We start from the raw sequence: 22,952 nt of genomic DNA on the forward strand, positions 1-22,952 counted from the left end.
ATGCTGTTAAGCTTAATGGCAAAGTGCTCCAAAGATGGAGAGACACTGGTGCAGAAATTTCTGTGGTCAGGAGAGACCTGATCCAGGAGAAGGATTTGTTACCAGGAAAAATGGCAGAATTAGAATTGGTCGGAGGTAACAAAGTCCTTGCACCTTTAGCTAAGGTACCCATGAAAACTGGTGATTTGCAGGCTGAACTGACTATTTCAGCGGTGGCACACAATTTTGCACTGTTTCTATTGGGAAATGATTTTTTGGCAGAATCTGTCCCAGGGTTTGTTAGCAGCAAGAAGGAATCTTGTGCTGAAAGCCCCAGTGGGGAGGTTGGAGTCACATGTGCTGCTGAGGGAATAGGAGAGCATCTCTTTAATTCCTCTGGAGCAGTGGAGAATGCAGCTTTAGGGGAAGGGGGTGGTCGAAACCAGTTCCTGTAGCCTCTGGGCTGAAGGCAAGTCCCTGCAGGAAGGGCTGGATAGAGCCAGCTCCTGTCCTGTGATCATCTCCCTGGAGGAGGGGGATGTTCCACCTTGTAACAGGGAGGCCATCCCACCTGCTGACTGCCAGGAAGTTGCACATCAGCAGGGACTGGTCCTGCTATGGGGTGCACAGAGACATGTATCCCAGAGATGGAAGTTGGAGTTCTGATGACTGCTGCAGTGGGAACAGACCCCAAGGGCTCTGTAGCTGGGAGCAAGCCCAACCTGAGTGAAAGGGGGAGGATTTTGCTGGCCAGTGAAGGGTCTGTCATAGCTGGTATCTGTGAGCCCACAATTGGATTAGGGTCTGTTATGGTATACCCCCCAAATCTGAAATCTGGGGTACAGATGTGGGGACCTGCATGAAAGACCCCCCCCCAAGTTTATCCTCTACCAGCTTAAGTTAAAACTTTTTCAAGGCACAGTTTTTTGCCTTGGATAGATATTGCTGCCACCACCAAGTGATTTTTACAAATATTCAGGGAAGGGTCACTTGGAGCCCTATCCCCCCCAAAAGTATCCCTCCAAGCCACTTCACCCCCTTTCCTGGGGAAGCTTGAGAATAAAATACCAACCAATTGCCTTAGCAATGTGAGCACAGACCAACCCCTTGTCTAAGGACTTTGGAATTAAAGGATTTTTTAAAAAAGAGTAAATTTTATTAAAAAAGAAAGAAACATCTGAAAACTCAGGCTTTAGGGATTAAACACCAAAAATATTTTTGGGGGGTTCAGCTTAAAGGTTACAAGCAAAACAAAAGCACCTGGGATTAGCGCAGAGGAATCCACAAACCAAAACAACCAAAAAAGGTTTCTAATCACATCTGTCTTAACTTTTTCTGTGCTACTTACATATCTGGGGTTCCAAATGAGGAGTTTCTAGGTATGATACTGATGATCTCCCCTACTTGACTTAAAGCTTACAGCTTGTTGCTACCTTCCCCTCTCTCCCGCCCGAGACACAAAGAACCCCCCCCCCCACACACACACACAGCAGTTTTTCAAATTTGAAAGGGTACAGCCTCCCTATTGTCTCCCCTGGTCAGGTGCCAACTCAGGTTAAGCTTCTCTTAACCGTTTACTGTTAAGGCAATTAGGGTACAGCTGCTAAGGAGGATTCTATAGCTACTGACTGGTTCGGTGTCCATAAAAGGGAGCTACCCCCCTCATTCATCACAGGGTCACATGCCCTTCTGGGGGACACTGGAGTGTCTGCCTCAGAGGGGAGCCCAGAGAGGGAAGTCCAGATGGAAAGTGAAAGAGGACAGGGGAGTCTGCCCACCTTTCGTAGGAAGGCTTTTCCCCGGGAGGGGGGGTGGGTGAAGGAACTGCATCTGAAATGCCAGACCCCTCACCTGTGGATCAGGTTTTAAGGGAAGACTGGGGGGGTCAGATCTCCTGGAGGTGAGAGTCCACCCAGCTGACCTTTTGGGAACAGAGAGTGGGGTGACCGAGGGGAATCTTACCAATCCAAAGCACTCCATTGAAGGATGTTGTTCCTGCTACGCTTGTAAGAGATAAAACTGTCTCTTCAAGATAGGCAGAAGGAAAACTTCACAAGGGGGTGGGGTCCAACACAAAGAGATTCCAGAGGGAGGGGCCAAGGGCAGGCATGGTTGCAGTGCACCCTTTCCTTGCCAGAACCTCAAACACATGCCTGAATTGAGAGCCTTCTCCAGAGAGGCAGGAGAATCTGTGTCTGAGCCCCCACCATGGTACACAAAGGGATTGGGAAATACAGTGGACACTGGGCAAGCCAGGCTGTGTGAACGGAATCTGTCCATCATAAACTGGCTGTTAATCTTGTGTCTTTTGCTACTTCATCTAGGGGTCAAGACAACGGAGTTAATACTAATGGTAAACCCTTTAAAGATGTGGGACATACTTGATTTGTGGGAAAAACTTTTGTACATGCTAGGAATGGTGACAAGACAATCCCGCAAGCATGTTGTTTCCAGCTTATACCTGTAAACAGGCTGGAAGCTTGGCACAGCAGCAAAAGCATAACAGGCCTACACTGCTGTGTGGAAGGGGAAACTGAGGCACACTGCCTCATGGCATTGGTGGCTAAATGCCAAGATACCTACACTTTAACAGATATTGCTGTCTGCATTCTGTTAGCAATACTACACCCCAACATGTTTTCAGGCACTTGCAGACCCAGAACTTTGCAAGAACATCTATAAACAACATCATAGGATTTAAAAGTACTGGGAGGGTGTGTAACCAGAGACTAACAGGGATTTTACACGTACTGCCTCCGCCATGGACAGTGTCCAAGACTCTGGCAGTAGGTTCATGAGAGGGTGTGATGTTGCACTCCAAATGTTTTATGGAAATATGCTAATGAGTGTGAATATAATGTAACTGGAATATGCTTCATGCAAAAGGTCTCTTGTAAGGTATCATTACAAAGCTTATAATCTACTGAGTTTGCTCATCCTATTTGTATGCCTGTATCATTCTTGGATCTGAAACTAGAAATATAAAGTATAACTCTGAAGTCCTATTGTAATTTTGCAAAGTGTGGGCCATTAATGGTGGTTTGGAATCTTGATGGCTCCACTGACTAGAACAATTGGTTGTAGATGGCTCTGTTTACCCGCAAGCCTCCACTGCAAGTGTGCGGGCCAGTCCTGGAAGAATGAAGGGGGTTCACAGGACATGTGAACATGTCATACGATACTAGAATCCATCTTTAAGCTGGTGCTTTTCCATTTAGAAGGAGGAGTGGGAACCCAGAGAGAGACCAAGGATTCCTGCCTTGTGCCAAAGCTATACAAGGGGGTGGAACAGAACAAAGGGGGCTGCAGTCATGAAAAATCCCCTAGTTACCACCTGAGCTGGAACTAACAAGAACTGTACCAGGGAAAAGGATGGGCCCAGACTAGGAAGGAGTCTAGTCTGTGAAAGAAGCTTATTGGAACATCTCTAAGGGTGAGATTTACTTGTATTCAGTTTCTTAATGTATTAAGCTTAGACTTGCGTGTTTTGTTCTATTTTGCTTAGTAACTTACTTTGTTCTGTCTGTTATTACTTGGAACCACTTAAATCCTACTTTTTATACTTAATAAAATCACTTTTGTTTATTAATTGACCCAGAGTAAATGATTAATATCTGGGGGAGCAAACAGCTGTGCATATCTCTGTCAGTGTTATAGAGGGCGAACAATTTATGATTTTACCCTGTATAAGTTTTATACAGAGTAAAACAAATTTATTTGGGGTTTGGATCCCATTGGGAGCTGGGTGTCTGGGTGATGGAGATAGGTAACTTGCTAAGCAGTTTTTGGTTAAAGTCTGCAGCTTTGGGGGTGTGGATCAGACCTGGGTCTGCGTTGCCACAGGCTAGCGTGTCTGGTTCAACAAGGCAGGGTTCTGGAGTTCCAGGCTGGCAGAGAAAATGGGCTCAGAGGTACTTTCAGCACATCAGGTGATAGTCCCAAGGGGGCCTCTGTGACCGAACTCGTCACAGTGAGTGTCAGGACCTGCTGCTGACCCAGTCTCCAGGCAACCTAACGAGCACAGCTGGCCCGTTGGAGGCTGCCTAATTGGCTACCCTGCCTGATTGATTGGAAGAGTCAGTAGCCAGCAGCATTAGCTCCTGCACCCGCTTGTCCCCAGCCTTGCTCCCACCCTGCCTCACTCCAGATGACCCCTCACTCCAGTTCTGACCCTGATTCCTGGCTACTGACCACTAGGCCTGACTGCTGCTCCCATCACAAGGCGTAGCCCCCCGCGGCCTGGTCTCGTGACAGCATGGGAGCACGCTTGAGAATCCCTCTGGGATTTAGGTACGAGCGACCGGCACTGTGGAGCTTGTTAAAGGTGGGGCGGTGGAATTAGACAGGACCAGTCCAAATGTAGATGCCGAGGGGGGTTAGGCACCTGTGGGGCTAGCTGAGCAGGGCTCTCGTGCACATCAGTGTTGCATGGCCACCTAAGTCCCTTGATGGATCGAGTGGCAGGCGTGGCCATGCGGGAAGGAGACACCAGAGAAGCAGGGCCACTGTTGTCACTGGTTTATTCTGCTGTCTCCTCGCCAGCGCTCCCATCCCAGCAGGCGTGGTCAGCCAGATCTCATGGTCTCCTGCAGCCAAGTGATGTAGTTGCACACCTTAACGAACACGCCAGTCTGTTTGGGCCGGGAGCATCCTTCTAAGCCCCAGGAGGCGATGCCCTGAAGTTCCCTCTGGCAGACGAGCGGCGAGCCAGGGTCTCCCTGCAGGGCAAGCGCCACAAAGTGCATTAATAGGACACGTAGAGAGCCCAATCTGGGTCCCTCATGCGACAGACCTAGGCTTCGCTCCCCAACCCTGCCTTTCAGAATGAATGTGCCAGGCCTATCATAGAAGCGTAGGGTTGGAAGAGACCTCAGGAGGTCATCTAGTCCAACCCCTTGCTCAAAGCAGGACCAACCCCAACTAAATCATCCCAGCCAGGGCTTTGTCAAGCCGGCCTTAAAAACTTCTAAGGATGGCGAGATTCCACCACCTCCCTAGATAACCCATTCCAGTGCTTCACCCCCCTCCTAGTGAAATAGTGTTTCCTAATATCCAACCTAAACCTCCCCCACTGCAATTTGAGACCATTGCTCCTTGTTCGGTCATCTGCCACCACTGAGAACAGTCTAGATCCATCCTCTTTGGACCCCCCATTCAGGTAGTTTGAAGGCTTCTATCAAATCCTCCCTCACTCTTCTTCACTGCAGACTAAATAACACTAGTTCCCTCAGCTTCTCCGTGTAAGTCATGTGCCCCAGCCTCCTGATCATTTTTGTTACCCTCCGCTGGACTCTCTCCAATTTGTCCACATCCTTTCTGTAGTGGGGGGCCCAAAACTGGATGCAATACTTCAGATGTGGCCTCACCAGTGCCGAATAGAGAGGAATAATCATTTCCCTCGATCGGCTGGCAATGCTCCTACTAATGCAGCCCAATATACCGTTGGCCTTCTTGGCAACAAGGGCACACTGCTGACTCAGATCCAGCTTCTCATCCACTGTCATCCCCAGTCCTTTTCTGCAGACCTGCGGCTTAGCCAGTCCCCAGCCTGTAGCAGTGCCTGGGATTCCTAAGTGCAGGACTCTGCACTTGTCCTTGTTGAACCTCATCAGATTTCTTTTGGCCCAATCCTCCAATTTGTCTAGGTCACTCTGGACCTTATCCCTACCCTCCAGTGTATCTACCTCTCCCCCCAGCTTAGTGTCATCTGCAAACTTTCTGAGGGTGCAATTCATCCCATCATCCAGATCATTAATAAAGATGTTAAACAAAACCAGCCACAGGACCAACCCCTGGCGTACTCTGCTTGATACCGGCTGCCAACTAGACATCAAGCCGTTGATCACTACCCGTTGAGCCTGACAATCGAGCCAGCTTTCTTTCCACCTTATATCAGAGGGGTAGCCATGTTAGTCTGTATCCACAAAAACAACAATGGACTCCTCATTGTTTTTATCTACCTTATAATCCATTCATCCAATCCATACTCGCTGGCAAGAATACTATGGGAGACCATATCAAAAGCTTTGCTAAAGTCAAGATAGGGGCTTGTGTAATCCACTATGTCCAATACCCTGCGCCAGTCACCGAGGATGTGAATCTATTACGCCTGAGCTGGGCTCTTCAGTTCAGGAGGGCCCAGCGTTGGCCCCAGGCACACTGTATAGCCAGTCCTTGCCCTCAAGAAGTTACAATCTAAATGAACTAAGGGTAGAAAGAGAAACAAAGGCAGGAAGGGACGTGCCCAAAGTCATACAGGAAATCAGCGGCAGAACCAGAAATAGAATCCAGTAGTCCGGACTTGCAGCCCCCCTGCTCTAACCCACTAGACCCCACTCCCCTCCCAGAGCTGGGGCTAGAATCCACTGGGTGCTTCTCCAGAAGGGCTGGGGAAGGAAGACCGTTCAGAAGCAAGCGAAGACAGCCGGGCATCGGAACAATCCCAGCGTCATTAACGAGGTCCCCCGCCAACGAACCAACATGGCCGCGCAAGGGCTGCCCAGCAAACGGCCATGTCCAACTTGGGGGCCGCAATCTCAGGCTGCTTCTTCCACGTCCCTGTTTGCCCGGAGAGCGGAAACCCGCCATTTCAGGGGGGGAGGGTTTGGCTGGAAAAGTCACGTCCATCCCGCGCGGCTGGATCTGCACTGACCGGACGCCGAGAGAGTAACCCCAGTCTTTGGGCTAAAACTAGGGTGACCAGATGTCCCAATCTGAGGGGCTTTGTTTATATACACAACGATGCCCCCACCAAAAAGTGTCCCAATTTTTCACACTTGCTATCTGGTCAGCCCAGCAAAAACGCTTCGAGCCGGACGCCCCTCGCTGCCGCTGCTGGGAGCTGAGCGCGTCACCCGAGCCAGGCTGAGGTGACGGGACAATCGATGAGTTGCAGTGTTTTGAAGAGAGTTAATTTGGCAGTTTTCGCCTACCAGCCCCTTCCAGTTGTTTTTGGGTGAAGCGAAAGCAGAAGGGACCAAGAGACGATGGCTGTGATCATTGGCTCTGAGCTCCAGGACAGCCCAGACTGTGGGAATCTCAACCACTTCTGCAGGCTTGTCCCACCCGCTCAGTCCTGCCCCAGTGGGGGGCTCCACGTCCCATACAGCCCCCAGCCCGCCCTGTCCCGCCCCTCCGTCCTGCCCCAGCAGGGGCCTCCACATCCATACAGCCCCCAGCCCGCCCTGTCCCACCCACTCTGTCCTGCCCCAGAGCGGGGGCTCCACGCCCCATACAGCCCCCCACCCAAAATGTCCCGCCCCTTCCATCCTGCCCCGGCGGGGGGCTCCACCCCCCATACATCCCCTGAGCCCACCCTGTCCCACTCATCCATCCTGCCCCAGCAGGGGGCTCCACGTCCGATATACAGTCCCATCCTGCCCTATCCCAACCCCTCTGTCCTGCCCCAGAGGGGAGCTCCACGTCCGATACACACACACCCCACCCGTCCTGTCCTGCCCCAGCGAGGGGGCATATCCCATACAACCCCCCAGCCCGCTCTGTCCCACCCCCCTGCATCCTGTCCCAGCAGGGGGCGCCACACTTCATACACCCCCTCCAGCCCGCCCTGTCCTGCCCCTCCATCCTGCCCCAGTGGGGGGGGGGCACACCACATTCACCCACCCACGTGCCCCTCACCTGGCAGGAGTCAGTGCCCCCGTGGATCACGCCGGCACAGATCATGTTGGGGGTGATGCGGTTCGGGCGGGTCTCCTGGCACTGGCTGTCAGGCAGAACCGTGATATTCCCACAGAGCAGGACGTCGGAGTGCAGCAGCTGACCGTTGCAGCGAGACTGGCCTGGAGACTTGCGGACTGCGGGAGAGACAACGAGCAAGAGTCTCCTGATTTCCAGTAAATGCTCAGCCCAGGCTGGATCCAGGAGATCTACGTGGGGCTCTTATCTATCTATGTATCTATGTATCGATCTACCCCTATACACCCCCTCTATCTATCTATCTGTCTCCACACACCCCATCTATCTCTCTATCTATCCCCATCCACCCATCCACCCATCCACCCCTCTATCTATCTATCTATCTATCTATCTATCTATCTATCTATCTATCTCCACACACCCCATCTATCTATCTATCTATCTATCTATCTATCTATCTATCTATCTATCTATCTATCTATCCCCATCCACCCCCTCTATCTATCTATCCCCATCCACCCCCTCTATCTATCTATCAATCTATCCCCATCCACCCCCTCTATCTATCTATCAATCTATCCCCATCCACCCCCCTCTATCTATCTATCTATCTATCTATCTATCTATCTATCTATCTATCTATCTATCTATCTATCTATCTATCTATCTATCCCAATACAACCTCTCTATCTATCTATCTCCATCCACTCCCTTTATCTATCTATCTATCTATCTATCTATCTATCTATCTATCTATCTATCTATCTATCTATCTATCTATCCCCACACGCCTCCTCTATCTATCCATCCCAATCCACCCTATCTATCTATCTATCTATCTATCTATCTATCTATCTATCTATCTATCTATCTATCTATCTATCTATCTATCCCCACACACACCCTCTATCTATCTATCTATCTATCTATCTATCTATCTATCTATCTATCTATCTATCCATCCCAATCCACCCCCTCTATCTATCTATCTATCTATCTATCTATCTATCTATCTATCTTGGGCCCCTTTCTCATGTAGCATCTATCTCTGGGTGTCATCCTGGTGCCTCTCACAGTCTTAGTGTGGGCTCCTAAGGGAAGAACACAGCTTCAGCCGATGGATTCCCCTTCATCCCCATCCTAGATTCCTGTCTCATGCTCCAGCTCTTTTGCTGAGCTCCTAGATTCATAGAGTTTAGGCCAGAGCGGATCGTTCGATCGTCTAGTCCGATCTCCTGTATAGCAGAGGGCAGAGACTCTCACTCAATTACCCTGCACTGCGCTCGAAGACTTTAATTAGACCAACGCATTTCAGTCCTCAGGAGATTAAACTGCTGTGTGCCACAGGCAGAGAACAGGAGAGATCGAGGTGCTACCAAAGCAGAAGACCGTGGGAATTCATCACCTGAGATATACTCAGATTATCGCGGAAGGCGCCCCACGCCCCACATTGCAGAGAGCAGCAAAAAGTCCACCCATGCTCTCTGCCAATCCAACCTGGGGAAAATCCCTCCCCGACGCCGAACTGGAGATCAGCTGCACCCCGAGCAGGTTGCTTTTTGGGGGATTCTCGTTCAAAAAATGGCGATTTGTTGAAACTGAATCTTTCCCGGCAACAAGGCTGCAGCTGCGATAAATGTCCCAGTTTGCTAATTCTGGAGATAAAACACCATTCAAAGCGGTGGAAGGGGCCCCGTTTGACATTTTCCCAGCAGGACTCGCCAGGTTTCTTTCACTTCAAAAACCACTTTTCATTTCAAAATTGAAATTAAAAAAAAAAAGTAAACTCAAAATTGAAACCCGAATTGGATTTCTTTCTTTCCTCCCCCCCCCCTGGATTTTCCATTGGGAAAGTTTGAAATTGAAAGCCGAATCAGATTTCTTTTCACCCCGCTGCCACATTTTTGGCTTGGGAAAGTTCGAAATGGAAACACAAATCGGATTTCGTTCTTTCCCCCAAGAGTTTCAGCTTGGGAAAATTTTCGAGATCTCAAGATTGTTCAAAACCTCACAAATTTGCCTGGGACTGGAACACATTTCATAGAATCATCACAGAGCGTAAGGTCAGAAAAAAACACCAGATCAGACTCTGACCTGGACAATCCAGGCCAGAGAAGTTCTCCCAGTTCCCCCTGTCCTGAGCTCAATAATTCAGGTTTAATGGAAGCATTTTACAGACGGGCCTCCAGGCTAGATTAGAAGATGCCAAGCGCTGGAGAATACACCATAGAATCATAGACCCACAGGGTTAGAAGGGACCACAAGGGTCAGCTAGTCCAATCTCCTGCCAAGATGCAGGATTAGTTGTGTCCAAATCATCCCAGACAGATGCTGTCCAGCCTCCTCTCAAAACCTCCAGTGAAGGAGCTTCCAAGACCTCCCTGGGCGTCTGGTCCATTGGCCGACTGCTCTTACAGTTAGGCAGTTTTTCCTGTGCTTTAATCTAAATTTGCTCTGCTGTAGTTTGACCCCGTTGCCTCTCGTCCTGCCCTCTGTGGCGAGAGAGAACAACTTTTCTCCATCTCTTTTATGGCAGCTTTTCGAGTATGTGACAACATCCTTTCTATACACAGTACTGGGTTTACAGTGGTGCCGTGGCTCCGGGCAAACGCTCAGAAGGGGCCACAGCACCCGGACCATGGGCCTGCCCCCCGCTCTGCCCTGAGGCCTTGCCCACCACTCTCTCCTCTCCACTCTAGGGCCGCCCGGGGGGGGGGCAAGTGGGGCAATTTGCCCCAGGCCCCGGGCCCCACAGGGGCCCCCACGAGAGTTTTCAGGGGCCCTCACGAGAGTTTTCGGTGGCAGGTCCCGAACACACCCGGAGCGAGTGAAGGACCCGCTGCAGAAGACCGGAGCTTTTTCCGCTCCCGGTCTTCAGCGGCAATTCGGCGGCAGGTCCTTCACTTGCTCCAGGACCCGCCACCGAAGTGCCCCGAAGACCCGGAGCGGAAGGACCCCCGCCGCCGAAGACCCCAGGCCCCCTGAATCCTCTGGGCAGCCCTACTCCGCTCCACCCCTGTGTGACCAGTGGGTGGGTCTCAGGGGGAAGAGGCCGAGTGAGAGAGGGAGCTGGGCCTTGGTGCAGAGGGGCCATGGTCCAGGCACCGGGGTGCACAAAAGGTGAATCTGGCCCTCTCTATACAGCAGTGACCAAAACTGGACACAGTCCTTCGGCTGAGGCCTAACCAGCGCCGAGCAGAGTGGTGCTCTCACCTCCCGTGACTTGCAGGCTATGCCTCTGTTAACGCAACCTACAACTGCATCCGCTTGTTTGGCACCAGCCGGGCATGGCTGACTCATGCGGTGGCTGTGATCCACCCCAACTCCCAGCTCCTTCGTGCCCCATCCCTGGGCAGTTTGCTCCAATGGTTAGTCACCCTCCCTGGTAAAAACCTGGGCTGTTTTTTGGTTTTGGTTTTGCTCCTCTACCTTTCTGGAAGGCGCTGGTGCCCCACCCAGCCAGCACACAAGTCGAATCGGGGCGGGGGCAGTTCCTGGGCAGCGGGAGCGGCTCAACTTTGCTGTTCATGATGGCCGGCACCAGGAGTTTCACCAGCATGATGTTGTTCTGGCTGGTGCTGCTGTTGTACAAGGGGTGCGGGATGACCCGGGAGCTCATGGTCAGCTGCTCTGACCAGTCTAGATGCCACAGGTTGTGCTCCCCCAGGCGGACGTTCAGGGCGCTGCAGTAGAAAGGGGATGTGGTCACTGGGGACATGGCTGCGTGAAATGCTGGCCACACTGAAGCCCAGGGCAAAACTCCACTTGACTGTGAGGGGGCCAGGATGGCACCCATAGGAGGCCAGAAAAGACCCTCCAGTCTAAGCCCCCTGCACAGCCCAGTCCGGAGACCCTCCCACACGGATTTCTGCCTCCAGCCCAGTTCAAGCTAGAGCACCCTCAGTGCATCCCCGAGGGAGGTTCTCCGGCCTGAGCTATGCAGGAGGGGCAGGATGGATGGGCAGAATGGTCCCTTCTGGCCTTGGGATCTATGAGACAATGAAAGGGGTAGAGTAAAGGGCATTCACACAAGGGGTGGAGCTAAGGACGTACATACACTGCCACACACACATACAAGGGGCAGAGTTAAGGGCACTCACACAAAAGGGGCGGAATTAAGGGCACTCACCTAAGGGGTCGAAGTGAAGGACACACGCAAGGAGGCAGAGTTAAGTACACACACTTACCCAAGGGGGGTGGAGTTAAGGGTATTCATCCAAAGTGGGGGACTTAGGATAAACACACCTAAGGGGGCAGAGTTAAAAGCCACACATCCAAAGGGGCAGAGTTAAGGACACATCCACCCAAGGGGCGGCGTTAAAGTCATTCACACCCAAGGGGTGGAGCTAAGGACATGCCCACCCAAAGGGGTGGAGTTAATGTTACTCACACCCAAGGGGGCGGAGTTAACGTTGTACACACAAGGAGGCAGCGTTAAGTGCACACACACGCACAGGGGTGGTGTAAAGGACATACCCACCCAAAGGGGCAGAGTTAAGGGCAGACTGGAGAACCCCCTTCCATTGGAAGAACAGTCCCTGCAGCGCAGAGGGCTCCCTCACGCCGACCAGCCCCTTGACCCTCCAGCCCATGGACAGATTTACCGGCCGGTTTTGCACCGAGCAGCCGTCACCACCCACTGCCTGTGTATCAGGGTGCCGGTGCACCGGAAATGGGTCCCATCAAAAAGCGCCGCGATCCAAGGCTGGGAGTGCTCCCGACACTGGAAACCCCGCAACATCCTGGGAATGTCCTGCGCCATGCCTGCGGGGGAGAGGGGCAGGAGTTACAGCTGGACGACCAATGGGTGTGTCACGTGCTCACACATGCGGAAGCCCACCTCCCCAGCACCCGCAGACCCCCGCAGAGAGACCCACGTACAGACACACACACTCACCCCCAGTCACCAGCAGCAGCATGAGGCCCAGCAGCTCCATGGCGCTCAGTCGTGGCGATGGGCAAGGCAGAAGGCTGCTGGCTCTGGGGAGGAGACAGAAAGGGGCTCATGAACGGAGAATTGACCCCCAGACCCCACAGCCTCCACCCACTGAGACCTGCTGACGGTTCTGATATTGGCATACGGAAAGGGTAGCATCTGTGGGCCAGATTCTCACATAACTCCAATGGAGCTGCGGCCGATTGACCCCAGCTGGGATCTGCCCCATTGACTCCAATGGAGCTGCGGACGATTGACCCCAGCTGGGAGCTGGCCCCACTGACTCCAATGGAAATTAATTACACCTGTAACCTGCACATCACCAGATCATTTCTGGTTCCCCTTGGTGGCTGGGCACTACAGAGGCGTATGAGTCTGTGGCTGGCTCCTCAGCTCAGCAGACAGACGCTCACGGCTTTAGACCCAGCATTGCTGGGTGCTTGGGTGACCAGACGTTACGATAAAATCTCCCCCCAATGTGTCCCGATATTTTCTTCCTCTCATCTGGTCACCCTACTGGGTGCAATCAGTCAGTGAGCGACCTGCCCACAGGCAGGTCCCCAAACACACTAGTCCAGGTCCCACCCTCCACGTGTAGGTAGTGGCACCTAGTGGAAAGAGCACTGGAGTGGGACTCAGGCAACTGGGGTTTTAGTCCCAGTTTTGCTTCCGCCCCCTCGTGCCTCAATTTCCCCATCTGTGCAATAGGGACAATGACCCCACCCTCCTAAATGGCCTGATGGAAAGCTCTGACAAGAGCGAGGTGTTATTATCTATCTCCAGTGCAAACAGAAATGCCCACACATATTTAAATACTCTCACACGCCTCTACATGAACATACGCAAGTAATCCACATAAACACGTTTCAACACACATTCGCACACGCCCACTCTCCCCACAAGCACTGACACATTTTCACACACATTTAAATGCACGTTCAAACTGCCCACATGTGAATATCCACATGCGAGTACCCACATGGACACACGTGTGCACAACACACACAGACACACACATGTATGCACATTCCCGCATGCAAGTGCACACACACATTCTAACACACATTTAAACACAGTCACATGTGCATGCATATGCCCCCCCCCACACATACACATACAAGCACACACATTTAAATATACTCATGGGCACACACATAAATATATACACACATTTAAACACACAGAGTGACAAACACTGCATCAAATATACATGAGCACACATACAGACAAACACAGGGGCACACACATGCATCACACACACATGTATGCCCCAGACATACACATACATGTATATTTAAACTCATGCAGAGACACACACATGTGCACATATATTTATACACATGCAGAGGCACACACATACATGTGCACACACAGAGATACAAACACATGCCTACACACACAAGCACATTAACATGCGTGGAGGCACACATACGCAAACATACACCACACATACATGCCCACACAAATATATCAACACACACAGCAGTAAACGTCTCATACACATGTGTACATGTACACACATGAACACATGAACACATGCAGTGGCACACCCAAGCAAACACACGCATGTCACACATACATGCATGCACACATTTAAGTACACAGAGACACATACATGATACCAACATGTGTGCACAGACATAATCCATATATATGTGTGCACACACACAAATGTAGCCACACATGCAGAGGCACATGGAAGCACACACACATGTGTAACACATACTTGCTCACAGACATGCTTAAATACCCAGGGGCACACACATATGATACATACATGTGTGCACACATGATCAGAGCAAAACATGCATACACACAAACGTACACACAAACAGAGTTAAACAGAAGCACACACACCCCGACAGACCCCAGCTCCCTTCCCAAACCTACAAGGTGGGTTTTCCGGAGTAGCACCCTGCCGCGGTGCAAGCAGCCACCACTTCCTGGACGAGTCTGGACTCAACCCGACAGATCCACGCGGTCCCAGGCTACCAAGCCCGCACTGCCCTCCTCCTGCAGGACTGGCCTGGCTCTCTCCCTGTCTCGCCCGCACCAACCTGGGCTCAGCGAGTCAGATCCTGCCCCACCGCCTCCACAAGCAGCACTCGCCCCACGCCCTGCTTGGCACCCAGGCGGCTTGGATCCAGCCTGGCTTAACTCCCTGGTCTTGCCCACCGCACTCCCCTGGGCTGCCTGCTTTTAACCCCCAGCCAGCCCGCGGCCCCAGGCAATGGCAAGCGTTCGCTCTGTCGGAGACGCCTCCTTAATTTAGCCCCCTCCTTGCAATAAAGCAAAAATGTCCCTGTGTGAGTCACTTTTATTGGGGTGGAGGCCCAGAGAAACTGACATGCAAGCAGGCCACTGGGGATATAGGTCATTAATGGAGCAAAACTCACTGGGGTCCCTAGGCTGGGCGCTTTAAGCTCCAACAGTCATCAGGTTCAGACAAGCGGAAAGAAGCTCTGGTTTCAACACGTGGTGCCTCAAGACGGGCCCCTCCCCAGAATCACTCACCTCTGTGTGCTGAGGAATTCCTAGATTCCCAGAGCAGAAGGGCCCACTGTAAGCGCCCAATCTGACCTGTATCGCACAGGCCAGAGAACTGCACCAGAATAATTCCTGGAGCAGAGCTGTTAAAAAAACATCCCGTCTTGATTTTAGAATTGTCCCCGATGAAGAATCCACCACAACCCCTTGGTGAATTGTTCCAGTGGTTAATTACTCTCACTGTCAAAACTGTATGCTTTATTTCCAGTCTGGATTTGTCTAACTTCAGCTTCAATCCAGCAGAGGAAGGTCTAACCCCACCCCCTGGCTGGAAGAGTCTGTTATTAGGTATTTGTTCCCCGGGTAGATACTTATAGACGGAGATCCAGTCATCCCTCAACCTTCTTTGTGTTAAACTGAATAAATTGAGCTCCTTGAGTCTATCACTTTAAGGCACATTTGTGGGCCCCAGATACAGATCACTCTGAGTCAGTGTCCTGTCCTCTTCCATGTTTACCACATCATTATTTACCACTCCCACTAAGATGCCCTAGCGGAAGGGCCCATCTACACTCCAGTTGCAAATAAAGAGAGGCCGCTTCATTTCAAGACATTAAAAGGCTACAGGGTGCAGTGGGGGAGTCTTTAGTTTGTGATGGTGCGTGTTGTGTTAGGCCCTACAATAACACAGAAGTACTTGGAATGTTTGACAGACTGAGGGCAAAACAGGATGAGATTGGGTTAAATTAGGTTATTGAGTAACGACAAGCAAAAGCAAACAGAAATTAAATTCACTCCCAATATACTCGAAGGACAAAGGGTGACGTATATTTTAAAAGTTATTAGTGGTATTATGGTAGCATCTAAGAGTTACAGCCCAGACATGAGCTCCATTGTGCCAGGCGCTGCACAGACCCTGACCGAGATTGGGGACCCTGTTGTGCCAGGCACTGCACAGACCCTGACCGAAATCAGGGCCCTGCTGTGCAAGGTGCTGCACAGATCCCGTCCGAGATCGGGGATCCCGTGGTGCCAGGCACTGCACAGACCCCGACCAGGTACCAGCCTCAACAGGGCTGCAGTGCAGAATGATTCTATTGTTATGGTCACCAGGTGGCGCTATTCCATATGCTCTTACAAGCTCTTTCCCTTAATGCATGGGCAGTGGCCAGCCTTTGAAGAAGTGCCCGTTGTTGTTAATTTTGTGCTGTAGTTTTTTTTGTAGCAGATCTGTTGCAAGCAGCAGGGAAATTGGCTCCTTCCTTAATTGCTCTAACGAGGGCCACTTGCTCCCTGGTTGTTGGTGCTTGAGCTGAGTATGCCCACTGTGGCCGTTTGTGACCGCCTCTGCTCTAGGACTAGTATCTACAGTATAAATCAACACGTTGCGCAGAGAAAACAGCCAGCCTCCGTAGCGCTGCTGTCTCCTCCAATGGCAAGCGGAGCATCAAGGCCCTGATTTCTGCTACCCTAGAGCAGAGAGGCAGCAGGGCCTTGCTTTGGAGACCATGTTGTGCAGACACTCCCTGTAGGGCTGAACTTTCCCGGCCTCCACCTCTGCTCAAAAGGGGAATTTTTGCGTGAAACCACTGGAGATATTTCCAGCAACAGGCCAGGGAGAATCTACACAGGGAGCAAATATTTAATACTGGGCTCTGCAATCTAGCGGAGAAAGGTCTAGCGCAATTCAACGGCAGTAAGTTGAAGCTAGACAAATTCAGACTGGAAATGAGATGTACTTTTTAATGGAGAGGATAATTAACGAGCATCGTGGGGGGGGGTGGTGTTCTCCATCATTGACAATGTTTACATCAAGAGTGGATGGTTTTCTAAAAGATCTTCTCTAAGAATTATTTTGGGGGAAGTTTTGGGCTATACAAGAGGTCAGACTAGATCAGGGGTTCTCAAACTGTAGGTCGGGACTCCTAAGTGGGTCACGATGTTATTTTAATGGGGTCGCCAGGGCTGGTGTTAGACTTTCTAGGATCCGGGCCCAAAGCCATAGCTCGACCCCCACCACCCGGGGCCAGAGCCCAAGGCCTTCAGCCCTGGGTGGTGGGGCTTAGGCTACAGGCCCCCTGCCAGGGGCTGAAGCCCCTTGGTCTTTGACTTTGCCCCCCCGACCCCACAGGAATGGAAGGGCTTGAGCTTTGGCTTTGGCCCCACGGCCTGGTGCAGCAGGGCTCACGCTTCGGCTTTGTTCCCTCTGCCCAGAGCAGGGCGGGAGGGGGGCTCGGGCGGGTCCCTCCTCCTGGGGCCATGTAGTGATTTTTGTTGTCAGAAGGGGGTCGCGGTGCAATGACATTTGAGAACCCCTGGACTGGATAATCACAGTGATCCCCTCTGGCCTTGGAATTTATGAATCTATGACTCAAGGGATGCAGCCCAGCGGCTCTGCAGTTACCTACGGTCAAACCACCTGTCGTGAGTCCCACTCAAAACCCCGGGGAAAGTTTTGCGATTCCAAACTATTTTTTCCTGTCTCAAGATGAAACAAAAATCAAGTCAGGTCCTACGAACAATTTTGCTGGTGTAATTCCAAACCATTTCCTTGCTGTTTCAAGCCTTTTTTACAACCTTTTTGGACACAAGCTGAAATTTTGAACCAACTTATGCCTATCTCCTAGAACTGGAAGGGACCCTGAAAGGTCATCGAGTCCAGCCCCTGCCTTCACTAGCAGGACCAAGTACTGTCCCTCACAGATTTGGGCCCCTGATCCCTAAATGGCCCCCTCAAGGATTGAACTCACAAACCCTGTGTTTAGCGGGGGGCCAATGCTCAAACCACCGAGCTATCCCTCCCCCTTGTTTGGTGTGTGAAAAAATGGGGATGTTTTGGGTCCCCCAACAAATGGTTGAAATATCAGAGGGAAACTTTGGAAAACCGGAGGGGCGTGGGATGGAAAAGGGGAATATTCCAGTAGAGACATTTGTCAAAACTGCCCCTTTCCCACAGAAGCCAGCTGGGACAGCGTGTGCCCTCAGAGTGTTTAGCCCAGTGAATTTTTTCCAGCGGATTGTTTTTTCATTGAGAAATTCACTTTCCAGGGTCCAAAACTATTGGCGGCGGCAGGGGGATTTCAAGAGCCAAAATGTTTCATTTTGGCTTTTTCATTTCTAAATGGCATTTCAGATTTAAGTTTGGCCATTAAAACACACCCACACAGAGCAGGGCCCAGCCCCTCCAGCAGGGGACAGCCCAGACACACACACACACACACACACAGAGCAGGGCCCAGCCCCTCCAGCAGGGGACAGCCCAGACACACACCCCCACACACACACACACAGAGCAGGGCCCAGCCCCTCCAGCAGGGGACAGCCCAGACACCCCCCCCCCACACACCCACACAGAGCAGGGCCCAGCCCCTCCAGCAGGGGACAGCCCAGACACCCCCCCCACACACACACCCACACAGAGCAGGGCCCAGCCCCTCCAGCAGGGGACAGCCCAGACACCCCCCCACACACACACCCACACAGAGCAGGGCCCAGCTCCTCCAGCAGGGGACAGCCCAGACACCCCCCCCACACACACACACACAGAGCAGGGCCCAGCCCCTCCAGCAGGGGACAGCCCAGACACACACACACACACACACACACACACACACACACACAGAGCAGGGCCCAGCCCCTCCAGCAGGGGACAGCCCAGACACACACACACACACACACACACAGAGCACGGCCCAACCCCTCCAGCAGGGGACAGCCCAGACACACACACACACACACACACACACAGAGCAGGGCCCAGCCCCTCCAGCAGGGGACAGCCCACACACACACACACACACACACACACACAGAGCAGGGCCCAGCCCCTCCAGCAGGGGACAGCCCAGACACACACACACACAGAGCACGGCCCAGCCCCTCCAGCAGGGGACAGCCCAGACACACACACACACACACACACACACACAAGGTAAAAAACATCCACAATGGCCAAAATTGAGCTGTGGTGTAGTTCAAGTCTAATGGGATTTCGTTTTCTCCCAGATTTCTCGGGTCAGCTGAAAACTCCATTCCCCACTTGGCTCTGCTTTGAGCTGCTACCACAATACTAGGCCGGGTGTATAAACCGCACATGGGAAACAAAGGGATAATGGAGGCCAAGAGGCCCACCGTCCTGCCCAGGCCTTGGGTGGTCAGCTCTAGTGGTCGGAGTCAGGAGACAGGAACCCAAGCCAGGAGTTGACCCGAGGGCTGGAGCCTGGAGACAACCCAAGGGTCGGAGCCAGGCTTCACGGGTGGGAGCTGGGAATTGGAGTCAGGAGCTGAGCCAAGGGTCGGAGCCAGGCTTCACGGGTAGGAGCTGGGAACTGGAGTCGGGAGCTGAGCCAAGGGTCGGAGCCAGGCTTCACGGGTGGGAGCTGGGAACTGGAGTCAGGAGCTGAGCCAAGGGTCGGAGCCAGGCTTCACGGGTAGGAGCTGGGAACTGGAGTCGGGAGCTGAGCCAAGGGTTGGAGCCAGGCTTCACGGGTAGGAGCTGGGAACTGGAGTCGGGAGCTGAGCCAAGGTTCGGAGCCAGGATTCACGGGTGGGAGCTGGGAACTGGAGTCAGGAGCTGAGCCAAGGGTCGGAGCTGGAGCTGGCGTCAGGGACCCGGGCTGGGATCAGGAGCCAGGCACAGCTCAGGAGCCGGGGAAGAAGTCCGGTTCCGACATAGCAGCCAGCCAGGAATTCGCTCAGTTGCACAGACAACTTCCTGTGCCTCCCCCAGCTTAAATAGTGCAACGGGCTCCTCCAATCAGGGCATCGTCACGAGTGGGCCAGGGTCCCATCAGCCGCAGCCTCTGGCTGGCCGTGGAGTGGCTACCAGGTTAAGACAACCGGCTGAGGCTCTGCAGAGCTTCAGGCCCCGTGGTGCCTCACACCCATCTGGTGCATGGATCAAGCTCAGATCAGAATTGGACCCAGCTGGGCTGTTGCCCTAAAGGCCGGAGATCAGAGCTGTGGAGGGAGGAGACCTGGAGCTAAGGCGACTCTGATGACAGGCCAAAGCGGAACTGGACCTCGATGCTCGGAAAGGAGCAGGACTCCAGTTAGACCCAACCACCCCACTGCCTGGGACAGGTGAGAGTGCCTCAAGGGGGCACACCTGGGGAGCGAGCCCCGGGATAGAGGCCCGACGCTGCTCAGCGTTCACAGCGGTGAGCTGGGCCTCGGTATAAGATCGCAGCTGATTGGCAAATGACGACCAGGAGAGGGCAGTGTTACAAAGTGACCTGGATCGGGGGAAACTGGGCCCTGTCAGCCTAAATCCGGCCAAATGCGAGCAAGGAATGCAGGCTGTATCTCCTGAGTGGGGGCCGTAGCTTGGAAAACAGGGGCCCTGGAAAGGTTCTAGGGTTCGCAGCGGATAAGTGACTCAAAGGGAGCTCCCAGGGTGCGGCTGGGGGGAAAAGGAGCCCCCGGGTGTAAACGGGGCCAGTGAGGGGGAGCCGAGGAGGGCACTGGAGAGAGCGACTCTGAGATGATGTGCCCAGCAGTTTGAACAACTGCAGAGGGGCTTGATCTGTTTAGCTGATCAAAGCGGTCATGAGGTGTGTAAGGACCTTCATGGGGAGAAAAACCCAGGTACTAACAGGCTCTTGAAGCTAGGGGAGAAAAGGCTGAACAACAACCAATGGCTGGGAGTTAACGCCAGACGCATTCCAGTTAGAAATCGGGCACCGATTTTGAACAGCCAGACGATTAACCACTGGGACAAACGCTCCAGGGCAGGGCTGGATTGTCCATCTCGTGGGGTCTCCCAGTCCGACTGGAGGCCCTCCTGGAAGACGCTTTAGTCCAGCACAAGTTACTGGCTCAATCCATGGGGAATGCAGTGAATTTCTCTGGCCTGTGGTATGGTCAAGCTACTGTCTTCTGGCCTTAAACACAATGAAACTATGAGCTACAAATCATACGTCATCAGAATAAAATGTGGAGGGGAAACTGGCCCTATGGACTCCAATGGAGCGACGGCCGATTGACCCCAGCTGGGATCTGGCCCCATTGACTCCAATGGAGCGACGGCCGATTGACCCCAGCTGGAATCTGGCCCCATTGACTCCAATGGAGCTACGGCCCATTGACCCCAGCTGGGATCTGGCCCCATTGACTCCAATGGAGCTACGGACGATTCACACGGAACCCTGTGAAACTGGAATCTGGCACAGAGCCTGCGAACTCCTTGGACTAAAGTAATTGCCAGGCACCATGCGGCTGTTGACAAGCTATTGACGGTCGCACCCAAGCCCGGTGAGCCATGGAAGAGGACTGGCACCAGCCCATGGACACGCGTGTTCTCATGGCACCAGGCTGGGATTTAGGTCATTGCCTAATGGGCTTTCGTTCCTCCTCCTGCCCAGGCAAGCTGTGGGTATTAACTGGCAATCTTTGAAGATCTACCACACCTCAGAGGGATTGCTTCCCATGATCGCAAGCTGGCTAATTACCACTGTCCCAGCATCCATGGACTGCTCAAAAAGGTGCTGGATAGAGTCTGGGGCGGGCAGGGACCAGGCATCATGCCAATGCGCCGGATGAGAAGGGTGCTGCTTCTGCCACCTTGCTCCCAGCCCATGTTATTCCGCGCACGGGCGAGGCGGAGACATCTAGTCCAGCAGCAGAACAATCTCTTCTTGGCTGGGTGTCAATGGATTTCAATGCATCACATGCTTGGCAGAGGGCCAGGAAGAGCAGCTCCTACCCAGGACAAGGATTGAGAAAGCCGGACCCATCGGCTGAGAGGAATCCACAAACGCCACGAAGGAAACACTCAGCTAAATGGGCAAAAAGCATTGGGCATCAGTGGAGCTACGGCCGATTGACCCCAGCTGGGTTCTGGCCCCATTGACCCCAATGGAGCTACGGCCGATTGACCCCAGCTGGGATCTGGCACCATTGACCCCAATGGAGCTACGGCCGATTGACCCCAGCTGGGATCTGTCACCATTGACCCCAATGGAGCTACGGACGATTGACCCCAGCTGGGATCTGGCACCATTGACCCCAATGGAGCTACGGACAATTGACCCCAGCTGGGTTCTGGCCCCATTGACCCCAATGGAGCTACGGACGATTGACCCCAGCTGGGATCTGGCACCATTGACCCCAATGGAGCTACGGACGATTGACCCCAGCTGGGTTCTGGCCCCATTGACCCCAAAGGAGCTGCGACCGATTGACCCCAGCTGGGATCTGGCCCCATTGACCCCAAAGGAGCTGCGGCCGATTGACCTCAGCTGAGATCTGGCCCCATTGACCCCAATGGAGCTACGGACGATTGACCCCAGCTGGGATTTGGCACCACTGACCCCAATGGAGCTACGGCCGATTAACCTCAGCTGGGGATCAAACAGTGAGTATGGGACATCCAGACAGAAGGACATCTAGCTGTTTATCATCCGCCACTAGGGGGCTCTCACAGCAACTGAACACAGCTGTGACCTGCAGCTGGCCTGCTGAGCACACTTGAGAGGGGCCATGGTCAATGTCCTCTGTTGTACTGCTGGCCATGGGCCCCAAGTATCTGTCTATCCCCATCGACCCCTCCATCTATCCATTCCCACCCACCCCCTCTATCTATACCCATCCACCCACCCCCTCTATCTATCTATCCCCATCCACCCCTCCATCTTTCTATCTATCCCCATCCACCCCCTCTATCTATCTATCCCCACCCACCCCCTCTATCTATCCCCATCCACCCCTCCACCCCTCCATCTATCAATCCCCATCCACCCCTCCATCTATCTATCCCCACCCACCACCTCTATCTATCCCCATCCACCCACCCCCTCTATCTATCTATCCCCATCCACCCCTCCATCTGTCTATCCCCATCCACCCCCTCTATCTATACCCACCCATCCCCTCTATCTATTCCCACCCACCCCTC

At 52.9% G+C, this 22,952-nt stretch overlaps 1 protein-coding gene across 2 annotated transcripts; it reads right to left on the reverse strand.

Moving 5' to 3' along the window:
• Positions 1-1,113: 1,113 nt before the first annotated feature.
• On the reverse strand, positions 1,114-15,553 carry LOC101944004 (trypsin-like). 2 transcript variants are annotated; one of them, XR_010594153.1, is made up of 7 exons: positions 14,462-15,553; positions 12,533-12,615; positions 12,240-12,399; positions 11,065-11,318; positions 7,618-7,793; positions 5,940-6,183; positions 1,114-4,697 (listed from the first exon to the last, which is right to left on the reverse strand). XR_010594153.1 is itself a non-coding variant. In XM_005313227.4 (6 exons), exons 2-6 carry the CDS (start codon positions 12,570-12,572, stop codon positions 4,545-4,547), a joined length of 783 nt encoding a protein of 260 aa, XP_005313284.2. In that variant the 5' UTR covers positions 12,573-12,615; positions 14,462-15,553; the 3' UTR covers positions 1,114-4,544. The 2 variants fall into 2 exon arrangements, 1 of the variants encoding a protein (XP_005313284.2); XM_005313227.4 differs by lacking the exon at positions 5,940-6,183.
• Between the last annotated feature and the right edge of the window lie 7,399 nt (positions 15,554-22,952).

This window comes from Chrysemys picta, chromosome 20, assembly GCF_011386835.1.
Source record: "Chrysemys picta bellii isolate R12L10 chromosome 20, ASM1138683v2, whole genome shotgun sequence".
NCBI lineage: Eukaryota > Metazoa > Chordata > Testudines > Emydidae > Chrysemys > Chrysemys picta.

Bases quoted from the DNA above. Each gene is read 5' to 3' on its own strand.
- LOC101944004 (XM_005313227.4), bottom strand. From the start codon at position 12,572: ATGGAGCTGCTGGGCCTCATGCTGCTGCTGGTGACTGGGG. The intron at 7,794-11,064 runs GTAGAGGAGCAA...TCTCTCCCGCAG, and splicing joins CACCAGCGCCTTCCAGAAAG to TCCGCAAGTCTCCAGGCCAG. The intron at 4,698-7,617 runs GTGAGGGGCACG...CTTGCCCTGCAG, and splicing joins GGGGCACTGACTCCTGCCAG to GGAGACCCTGGCTCGCCGCT.